The 10,578-nt window shown below is 34.6% G+C and overlaps 3 protein-coding genes across 3 annotated transcripts in view; 2 read left to right on the top strand and 1 right to left on the bottom strand.

Annotated features, from left to right (window-relative positions):
* The window catches only part of LOC107712171 (uncharacterized), a 38,872-nt gene that overhangs the window by 7,539 nt on the left and 20,755 nt on the right, over positions 1-10,578 (top strand). The window contains exons 6-7 of the mRNA XM_016517325.1: positions 8,983-9,265; positions 9,472-9,986. Coding sequence (XP_016372811.1) covers positions 8,983-9,265; positions 9,472-9,986 — 798 coding nt within the window. The remainder of the gene's footprint in view (positions 1-8,982; positions 9,266-9,471; positions 9,987-10,578) is intronic.
* On the bottom strand, positions 5,237-6,775 carry LOC107712184 (SLAM family member 9-like). The gene is made up of 4 exons (XM_016517341.1): positions 6,689-6,775; positions 5,971-6,303; positions 5,575-5,868; positions 5,237-5,386 (listed from the first exon to the last, which is right to left on the bottom strand). Exons 1-4 carry the CDS (start codon positions 6,735-6,737, stop codon positions 5,247-5,249), a joined length of 816 nt encoding a protein of 271 aa, XP_016372827.1. The 5' UTR covers positions 6,738-6,775; the 3' UTR covers positions 5,237-5,246.
* Positions 8,125-10,125, top strand: LOC107712180 (uncharacterized). Its single transcript, XM_016517337.1, has 3 exons — positions 8,125-8,721; positions 8,983-9,265; positions 9,472-10,125. Exons 1-3 carry the CDS (start codon positions 8,636-8,638, stop codon positions 9,988-9,990), a joined length of 888 nt encoding a protein of 295 aa, XP_016372823.1. The 5' UTR covers positions 8,125-8,635; the 3' UTR covers positions 9,991-10,125.

The raw sequence follows: 10,578 nt of genomic DNA, 5'->3' as shown, positions 1-10,578 counted from the left end.
GTATAATTTACAGTGATTAACCGTAAATTGACATTCCCAGAATTCCCTGCGTTACATTTCAAATTTGATGTTTTTTTGTTGAAATAACTATGTTTCTTTTTAGTTTTTTCTTATCAGTTTTGTATATTTGGGTTGTGTGTTACACCTAATGTTGTTAAATTAATGTTTGTTGCATTATTTCAGTTTCATGTGTGTTATCATGATGGTGTTTGGTGTTTGTGTGAATGACACTGTGCACCTTCTATATATGTTATTATTTAAAAGCTGCTTGTGATGGGCTTTGGTTCATCATGTGACTTTCTCATCACCACCTGCATTTGGTGGTTATCAGTGTATTACAAATGTACAAAACAGATTTCAGTACTTCAATAGGTTGGTATATTAACATTATATCAGTTAATATATATATCAGTTAATATAGTATAACTGTAAATTTAAGTTAAAACCGTAAAACCTAAAACGTTGCTACCGTATTTTTTACGGTAAAATTCCAGCAACCACAGCTGCCGGTTTTTTTACCGTAAATTTTACGGAATTTTAATTTATTTCATTAGCATATATATCTTCATAAAAAGTGACAAACAAGGAACATCATAAGATGTTTTTCTGATATTTCTGATATATCAAATTGTCTGATGTTTTATTTTAATTTACCACCACTATTATAAACACACAATAGTTTTACGGTTTACTGAAACAGTGGTTATAAAATGATATCTTATTAGTTAGTCGGCTATTAAACAGTGCTGCAGATTTATTAACATAGAGAGAATTTTTGAACAAATTTAAAATACCAGTTAAACCTAATAAATTTGCAGTTGTAATGGATATACCCAGTAAAACGTGCTGGAACGGGTTTGAACTAGATATTTATTACTCCTGCAATTTCTGTAAAGGTGATATATGCTTTTTATATATGCTATTTTTCCATTGCACATATTCTGGACTGATATGGAACATTTAATTAAGAAAAAAATGGACATTGCTTTACAGCTAAATGGATTTGACATATTAATACATTTCAATGATCATGATAACGATAAAGCATATCTGGTACAATTATTAATATACATGGGAACGTTTCATATTTTAAAATGATTTCAAGTTTTATTTAAATGCTTTACAAAACTGTAAAAATGCAATTAGAGTATGTATAATGTGTGTGTATATTTGTTATGGTTTATTGTATTTTTTATTTATTCATTTTTTTGTCTGCTTAGGAATGGATATTTCTCATTGTAGGCTTTTGTTCCTGGTTATGGCAATAATACTAATAATAATAATAAGCTTTACAGTTTACTGCACTTTGCTATTGTAGTTATAGATGAAAATTTCACTTTTTCACTCGATTTGTATGTTTGATTTATAAGTTCTTTTCTATTGATATTGTTTTTAATAAAACCGTGAATAAATGTAACAATATGTGCTGAATTTGAATGAACTGTTTAAATGTTAGAAATGTTCTTTATTTAAACAAGTTATATTTTCAGTGAAAAGATCTTGGTTGGTTGTCTATAATATTTTGAATTCATTTTATTTTCCGTTTTAATTTTGTCTCTTGTTTGTTTATTTGTTTGGTTTTTAAATCTGTCTATAGAAATAAAACATTTTAATATCAGTTTTATTTTAAGTATTTTAGTAATTAAATGTAAACTAAACAAGTAAAAATTTCCTATGGTGATTTTTGTGTTTTGAAACTTCAGGTGAATTCAGGTAAATTTGTATAAACCTCCAGAAAATTAAATTAATAAATTCAGAATCAGAATGAGCTTTATTGCCAGGTATGTTTACACATACGAGGAATTTGTTTTCATGACAATCTTCCGCAGTGCAACAGAATGACAGCTGAAGTTGTTGACATAAGTTGTTGAAGTTCCACTGTAATATTGTTACTGTTGTTGTTCATAGTTGGTCCACAACGGGTCGCCATATAACACGAAGTGAAGTTGTCATGACTGTGCGATGACAGGTATGATTCATTCTAGAGAATCGCTTCATTCGCGCGGCTCGCTAAAAGAATCGATTCAAAGAACTGATTTATTTGAGCGAATTATTTCTTTAAACACTGATGCTTATAACTACGTTTTCGATCAAAATTGCTAATTGATGATATGTTAAACATAACAGTTTCTATAGTGTTTCAGAATCACTTTGCCCAAATCATGAAAAAGAATCAATTCGAAACTATGATTCGGAACATCACTAGTTGCTTACAGGCCTATCCTAAAACTCTACACCAGAGCAGTAAAGATCTCTACTATATGTAAAGTTTGACTCTGTGCTACCATAGGTACAGATTATTAACAGTTGAGTATTGTTGTAATTTATTAAGATATTGCCGTAGCGTGAGAATGGTTCTAACCCAGACAGCAACATAGTGTTGGCCCAGATCCGGCCCACATCTAGCCCATGTGAAATCCATGAGGGCCAGATGTGGGCCGGATCTGGGCCGAAACTGTCTGCTGTCTGGGAAGATACTAATGATGTATTCATTTCATTTAAAGGATCTGAATGTAAACAAAAAAGGTTGCCTCACTGCCTGAAGTCAACATAAACGATTCAGACCTGCTATCACTTCAGAATTGAATCATTTGGTCTTGCAAAAAAAAAAGTTTGAAAGGGCCTATATTTGCAACTGTCTTGGTTAAAATAATAATAATAATCTATTATGAAAATGACAGATTTGTAATATCAAAACTGTTAAGTGATTAGTTATGTAACGTTCTGAATTGTAGCTACACCTTAGCAACTGTATTTATTTTTTACCCATAGGCTCAGCTTTTAGAATTTTTTCTCCTTATTTTTACCGTAAGAGCGGGCGTGGCCATTTGTAAGTGTAATGTCTGGTCTCATCCGCTTCCAGCTATTTTTTTCTGTTAAAAAAAAACAGCTTGTTTTGCTGCTTGCAACTTGCAAACTGGTGTTCTCTTACCTTATTATTTTAATGTATTATCTTAATTATGAACACACTGGTTTATAGTGCAAACAGTTTTACCATTTACTTGTTATTCTTCTCGTTATTTCCCTACAGCGGCTAATGAACCGGAAGTCTCGCACATTCTCAGAAAACGGCTTACGTCCGTGTTGAAAAATAAGGTGGATGGCAATTATTTTATTTTAAAGGGGTCATATGATGCTGCTAAAAAGAACATTATTTTGTGTATTTGGTGTAATGAAATGTGTTTATGCGGTTTAAGGTTAAAAAAACACATTATTTTCCACATACTGTACGTTATTGTTTCTCCTCTATGCCCCGTAATGAAGGTATGGTATGTTCCTCCATCCTGAAGAGTTTCACATCATGAATTAGTAAGTTAGTAAGAATTAGTAAGTTTTTAGACACACACAAACCAAATCCATCCAATAATAGACACAAACTGCAATGCAGAAGCTGTTTATCTATGGAACAGGCATCTTATCTATGGAAACATTTGTGAACCAGGACCACAAAACCAGTCATAAGGGTACATTTTTTTAAATTGATATAGGACAATATTTGGCTGAGATACAACTATTTGACAATCTGGAATCTGAGAGTGCAAAAAATCTAAATATTGAGAAAATCATCTTTAAAGTTGTCCAAATGAAGTTCTCTGCAATGCATATTACTAATCAAAAATTCAGTTTTGATATATTTACGGTAGGAAATTTACTAAATATCTTCATGGAACATGATCTTTACTTAATATCCTAATGATTTTGGCATAAAAGAAAAATCGATAATTTTCACTCATACAATGTATTTTTGGCTATTGCTAAAATATACCCGTGCTACTTATGACTGCTTTTGTGCTTCAGGGTCACATATGGGTAGCAAAAATCATTTTGAAATTTAATATGCAAAATGACAAGGCAATATGAAAAATGGCAATGTATTTCTGTATTTAAATTTACATTTTCCCCTACATATGTCAATGTACTGTATTTACTATAATGTGCAAAGTGCATAATAATTCAAACACATTGTTTTGCTTCAAAGCGAGCTTTGTATTACTGTGATTAAGCGCAGAGCTGGTTTGTTTGGTTCATTAGAACTCATTAGAATTTGAAATCCTTATGGAGAAAATTAATTGGAAAAATACTCCCATAGTTTATGAATCTGGTCGTCTCTTTTGCACTCTATTTGCATGCATGTTTGTATTGTATTGTAAGTATATCCTTTTAGTGTTGCTTTTAATAAAAGAATGTGAAAAAAATTTAACAGTCTGCTGTTTTAAATAAACTGTTTGAATGTTATAAATGATCAGTTTAAGCAAATTATATTTTCAGTGAAAAGATTGCTTGGTGAGCATGAACCAGTGTTATTTTGGGATCGTGAATATACTAGTATAGTTGTCATTCAAATGTTGAATTAGTTTTGAGTAATTTTTATATTAATTAAACTTTTCGTAATTTTGATTTTGTAATTGTTCTGTAATTTATTTAGATAAATGTCAATAGTTGTATTAATTTTATTTCAGTTTTAGTACTGAAAGTACAATGTAAATTAAGCAAAATGTTGCCTTGGCAACTAATTGATAAAAATAAGTTTAGTTTCAGTAAACACCTTCAACAAGCCCACACTGAACTACACACTAGCCATACAGTATTTACTTGAAGTTTCTCTGAGATTTTAAGTTAGTTTCACTAATTAAGCAACACATTCACATGATCACTGGTCTCTGATATCAGTTAATGATCAAGTGACATAAAATATTTAATTTCTGCATTCAATTATTGCAAAAAATGACAATAATATTGGATAATGTTGATAATTAAATGTTTAATTAAATTAGAAATGTTAAAGTAATTCTGCATATCTGATCAGATTTTCTAAAAATCTTAACATACTGCGTTCATTATATTACTGTCCGTCTCTAGGTTGATCTTAGATGTTTAACATCGCCTACATTATTATTTGTCTTTGTCACTTTATTAGACTCTCTTTTTGGTTCACAATAGCTTAAATATGTGCAGTCCTCATGAAGCTCAAACAGTATCATACAGGCATAAAACATATCTACAGTTCCTTAAACTGAACGCCAGAGGTCATCAAAACATCACAGATTTATTTAATCTACTCAGAACAGACATCTATGGTCTATGATGAGAATGTTACTATTAAACAGTACAATATGCAACAAATGATACTGCAATGTCACTTATTGATTTTATTGATAATTGTATTTCAACTGGAATTTACATTTAGATTGTAAGCCTACCTATTTTTATCTTTACAGACTAAAGCTCCAAGATCTCACATTTGTTTATGATATCCGTTCTTTGTCTCCTCCACTTGTAGATCTGACATCATAAACCAGAAAAACCACAGTAGCCACGCCTACCACAGCAGAGAGGACCAATCGGATCACAGCTTCAGAAGTATTACAACAATGGCCATGGCCTTCTGAGAGAGAGAGAGAGAGAGAGAGCAAATAACCAATAATGAAACGGAATTGTGATGTTCAACAAACTGACTTTAGTCTCATTATGACAATTTAGCAAAATCCCACTTCTGCTATACAGAAAAGTGTGGGGGACTTTTCCTAGTTCTCTATGGACAAAAACAACCAACTAATATCAGCTCTGCTGTACCTGAACATGTGTGACAGAGTTGAGTGATGTCCAGATGTGTGGTCTGGTTGCTGATGGGATTGTTGAGCACACAGCTGTAGCTGTTTTTATCCTGATATTCCACCTCCAGAGGTAGAGAGAGACTGATGCTGAGATCAGACACACTGATGCTGGACAATAAACTGTTTCCTTTGTACCAGGAGAGAGTCACATGACTCACATTCACCACTGAACACACCAATGAACAATATGATGATGATGATGATGAAGAACAGTTTGTAGAGTTACTGCTGATGACAGGAACAGACAGACGAGCTGAAAACAAGAGAGAAATATGGATAATAACAATTACGTTTGTCAACTTTTTAAACGTTCTACATATAAAGTAGCCTATGCTATAAATAACCTCTTATTCACCATAAACAGAAACACTGAATGTTTTTAATGACAGTTTTGCTCCTCTTATCTCTAGTTCATAGGGTCCAGCATGTTCAGTTGTGATGTTTGTGATGATCAGAGATCCAGTTTGTTTGTTCAGTTTCAGTCTGTCTCTGAATCTCCCATCAAGAACATCCTCATATGTGATGAAGATTCCAGTAGCTCTATTGATTTCAGCAATCTTTTCAGCTCCAAAATTCCATAGTATGTCGTCGTCTTCGTGTATTTCAGTAACATCAGTGTTTAGAGTGACAGTATCTCCCCCCATTTTTGAAAATGACTGAATTTCACTTGTCTTAGCACCAAACACACCTGGGGAACATGAACAGGTTTTGTCAGAAATTAAGACTCTTGTTGGTTTACAAAGCCTAAAGTCAGTTGTAAATTGTAATGTTTAAATGTAAACAGAACAACATCCTTTAAAAAAAGATTTCCTTGACTTCCGTAGTAGTTTATGAATTCCTACATTTTCTGTCTTTTTTTTTTTTATTTCCATTTTTATCTCATGTAACGTCTGCTAAATAAATGTTTCTCCAGTGTAACAACCTCTAAAATAAAGACATTCCCCCCAATAAATTCACTGATTTTCATTATATTCCATGACTGTGGGATCCTTTGCACCTAAACAAAGTTTGTAAACACAGACCTGATATGTGACATTATGAGAGTAAGCCATAAAAATACATTCATAACTTACCAATCAGATGAGACCAATACAAACAGAACAAAACTAACATGTGAGACATTTTCTTGACCAGTTCAGTGAAAAGTCTGAGCTAATAACACTATCTGTTAAAAACAATCAAACTGATGTAACCAAACACAGCAGTACTATTAAACTGGAGTGTGAATCCTCCCACAATTTTTGATCCTCCTACTTCACACACAAACACACACACACACACACACACACACACACACACACACTGAGGGTAGTTATTAATGTTCTTCTAGTTCTTATTGGACCTTTAACTGTTCTTAATGGGTGAAAACATTATTTTTATCATTTAAAATTGATCATGTTTGAAAGGAACTACTAGCTATGTTAAATATGTAAAGTATAAGAGTGAAATATTGTGAAATCTTCCTACATTTTTATTGTAAAATAGAGATTTCTGAATTTAAAATTGGTGTAATCAACTCTCAGTTGTTTTGTATGGCAAAATGAACAAAAAAACAAATGTTAAACCCGTTTGCTATCTCTCAGTGTGACTCCAGCAGCTCAACAGAGTCAAACTGAAACCTGCTGTGGTTAGTTTTCTTCACATGTGTGATCTGCTTGGTGGACAGACAGCTTTTGCAGGAAAGTGCCCATTTGTTTGATGTGTGTTTGGTTTGTAGGTGAAGAGCATCTTCCTGTCCTGCTTTTATGAACCTCACAGTCTGACTTTACACAGAATTGCTTTACCGTGAATAAAGTACTGACAGCTGACCATCGCTCAACACTGAACCTACAATCGTGACCATTTGTTATTTAATCTGCAGGCACCACGATGACCATGATGAAACTGTGTTTGACACAGAGGAAGAAAAGAGATTAACAACATAGCCAGAGCCACAGCAAAAAGGAACATTGCTGTGGTGCATTTGTGGGGAGATAAGAATACATAAAAGTTCCAGTTCAAACAGTTTTATTTTTTTATGTAGTGGAATAAAAAGAAAATACAATAAGAAAAATGATATTCTGCAAGTATGGTTTGATGCACAATCTTGACTTTCATAATTGGTCATAATGCCTGCAAGCTGCAGCCAGTGGGCTTCTCTATCTGTCTTGATACCTGAAAATTAAAGAGGTAACTTTCAAAAGTTCAAAGAATACACCCTGTTAAAGCATATTTTCGAAATATTTAACACTGAAATGAACAATGAATGTTCTTTCTGTAAAAATTTACCAGAACAATCAGCAGATCATTTCTTCACAAGTTGAAATGGCCAGAAATTGAACGCAATTTTGAATTATTTCTGATAGCATTACAATGTTGTTATGAGATGGAGAAATTATGTAAAAAAATAACTATACAAAACAGTTTGTTAAAAACTTGTATTTATATAAGCTAAGACAGTGATGCTTATGAAAACCCATGATATTTGCATTGCATGGAATTTTATATATTGGTTACAGTTTTTGCCCGTTGCTTGAACACTATAGACACATGCTTAGACCAAAGTAACAAAACTTGAAGCTTTTGTTACTATACCTTAAACACAGTGTAACCATACCTTAAACAAAAGCGCTGCTTTGCACTTTAGTTGCAATTCTGTAACACACTTGCTCCTTTCTGCAACACACTTGCTCCTAGACACTACACACTATTTCATACATAAGACACTTAGTTCAAAAATGAAATCTCAGGGTACCATTGGGAAAACACATCTATTCAAAATACAACACACATTGGTTAATTGAAAAGACGTTGACACACACCTGAAAACACTTACTTACAAAACTGAACACCAATCAGCCAGCTACAAAAAGGTCTCAGTTAAGCCATTTTGAGAACTTGAGGCAGGGAGAGCTAGAGGCAGAGGAAGAGGAAGACAGAGAGAGAGAGGAGGACGTGGTCGAAGAGGCCACGCAAGGACCATTATTTCGGATGACATAAGAGCAACTTTGGTGGACCATGTCATAAACCATGGCCTGACTATGAGGGAAGCTGGGCAGAGAGTCCATCCTAATCTAAGCCGTTTCACAGTTTCATCCATAATAAGGACATTCCGACTGGAAAACAGGTATGTCTTCAACTCTCTACTCTACTCAGACTGTATCTAGAGTATTTACAGTACTGTACCATATCACGTTACTGTATCACATGTATTGTATTCCAGGGTGGCTAATGCTCCTTTTCCAACAAAAGTGGTAGTTTTGTGAAACATACCGTGATAACGTGTTGAGATGTTTCAGTACTGTGTATGGTAAATACAGTAAAGTTCAGTATACACAGTACTGTAAAGAAGCAAACGAGAACAATTTGTGGTTGCATTTTTCTACAGAATGGCTAGAAGACCTACTGGGGGTGGACGCCAACGCCTGTTCACCCAACAGCAGGAACTTGCCATAGTGAACCTAGTCAGAGCAAACAATGCAATCCGTCTCCACCAGCTACAGCAACAAATACTTGCAGATAGGCAAGTATTCAACAACATAAATCGAGTAAGCATTACAACTATCAGACGCATCTTGGTAAAGCACAACATGACCATGAAGCAATTGTACAGGGTCCCATTTGAGAGGAACAGTGTCAGGGTCAAAGAACTTCGACATGAATATGTACAGGTAAGTGTTTCAGTCCTTTACATTTACAATAAAGAATGGGTGCAGTCCAGTAACAGATGAATATGTACCACTGGATTAGTACCACATAGATACATTCAGAAAGCTACACAGGTACCTGTGTGGTGGGGTGGGTCGGTTCTGTATATGTAGTAGTGTAAGTGTGTGCTTTGAGTAAAGCCATCCACAATATGTATTTTTTGTTACAGAGAATCTTGGACATGGATGGAGCTGCCCAGCCGCATGAATGTATTTACATTGACGAGGCTGGATTCAACCTTAGCAAAAACAGACGACGGGGACGTAATATAATTGGCCAAAGGGCAATTTTGCACGTCCCGGGGCAGCGCGGGGGAAATATCACATTGTGTGCTGCCATAAGTCTTCGAGGCCTACTGCACCATCATGCCAAACTGGGTCCCTATAATGCGCAACACATCATCACATTTCTAGATGCACTTCATGATGCAGTTGGACAGGATGGACCAGAGCAGCCCAGGTTTGTTGTTGTCTGGGATAATGTTAGTTTCCATCGGGCTGCTCTGGTCCAGAACTGGTTCACCAACCATGATCACTTTGAAGTTCTGTACTTGCCCCCTTACTCGCCATTTCTAAATCCTATAGAGGAATTTTTTCCGCTTGGAGATGGCGCGTATATGACCGCCAACCACATGCCCGTATGCCTCTTCTGCAGGCAATGGAACAGGCCTGCGGAGACATTGAGGTGAGGTCTATCCAGGGATGGATTCGACACACAAGGGGATATTTTCCCCGATGCTTAGCGAGAGAAGACATTGCTTGTGATGTTGATGAGATCCTGTGGCCAGACCCCAACAGACGGCAGGATCCATAAGCCCACTTGCGCACAATTGTGTTTTTCTGTGTTTACAGTAGTGAATTGTTTGTTTTATTTTTGATTTAACTGAATTTACTGTACTGTAAAATATACTACTGTAATGTAATGATTTTGAAATCAGTATTTCATTTTTTGGTTGTTGTGAAAACATGCCCTCTGTGGAACTGAATAAAAACATTGAAAACAAAAGACTGCAATTTTTTATATAAAGTAGACTAGTGTGTTGCTGCTGATCTGAAAGTGTATTCATATGATGCAAGTGGGTATCATTTTGTCATCAGAGTGACATTTTGACAAAGGATTGTTAGGTTTTGATAGCAGAGTTTCAATTTGACATAGATGTGAATGGTTTATTTCCCAGTGTTGTGTCTTATTTGCTTGTGTGTAGAGTTTTGACACAATGAGCCAAATTTAGCAAAACGTGTGTAAGCAATAGGCAAAAACTGTAATTTCTGCAATT

The sequence above is a fragment of the Sinocyclocheilus rhinocerous genome, unplaced genomic scaffold (assembly GCF_001515625.1).
Source record: "Sinocyclocheilus rhinocerous isolate Xijiao unplaced genomic scaffold, SAMN03320098_v1.1 scaffold748, whole genome shotgun sequence".
NCBI classification, from domain to species: domain Eukaryota; kingdom Metazoa; phylum Chordata; class Actinopteri; order Cypriniformes; family Cyprinidae; genus Sinocyclocheilus; species Sinocyclocheilus rhinocerous.
This window is presented reverse-complemented; position numbering and strand designations above follow the sequence as displayed.

What these genes read in the sequence shown, in the direction of transcription:
- LOC107712184 (XM_016517341.1), bottom strand. Translation starts at nt 6,737, where the DNA reads ATGTCTCACATGTTAGTTTTGTTCTGTTTGTATTGGTCTCATCTGATT. An exon ending in GTATTGGTCTCATCTGATTG is followed by an intron (nt 6,304 to 6,688) that starts GTAAGTTATGAA and finishes CATGTTCCCCAG; the next exon opens with GTGTGTTTGGTGCTAAGACA. An exon ending in ACTCTGTCACACATGTTCAG is followed by an intron (nt 5,387 to 5,574) that starts GTACAGCAGAGC and finishes TCTCTCTCTCAG; the next exon opens with AAGGCCATGGCCATTGTTGT.
- LOC107712180 (XM_016517337.1), top strand. Translation starts at nt 8,636, where the DNA reads ATGAGGGAAGCTGGGCAGAGAGTCCATCCTAATCTAAGCCGTTTCACA. An exon ending in ACATTCCGACTGGAAAACAG is followed by an intron (nt 8,722 to 8,982) that starts GTATGTCTTCAA and finishes ATTTTTCTACAG; the next exon opens with AATGGCTAGAAGACCTACTG. An exon ending in TTCGACATGAATATGTACAG is followed by an intron (nt 9,266 to 9,471) that starts GTAAGTGTTTCA and finishes TTTTTGTTACAG; the next exon opens with AGAATCTTGGACATGGATGG.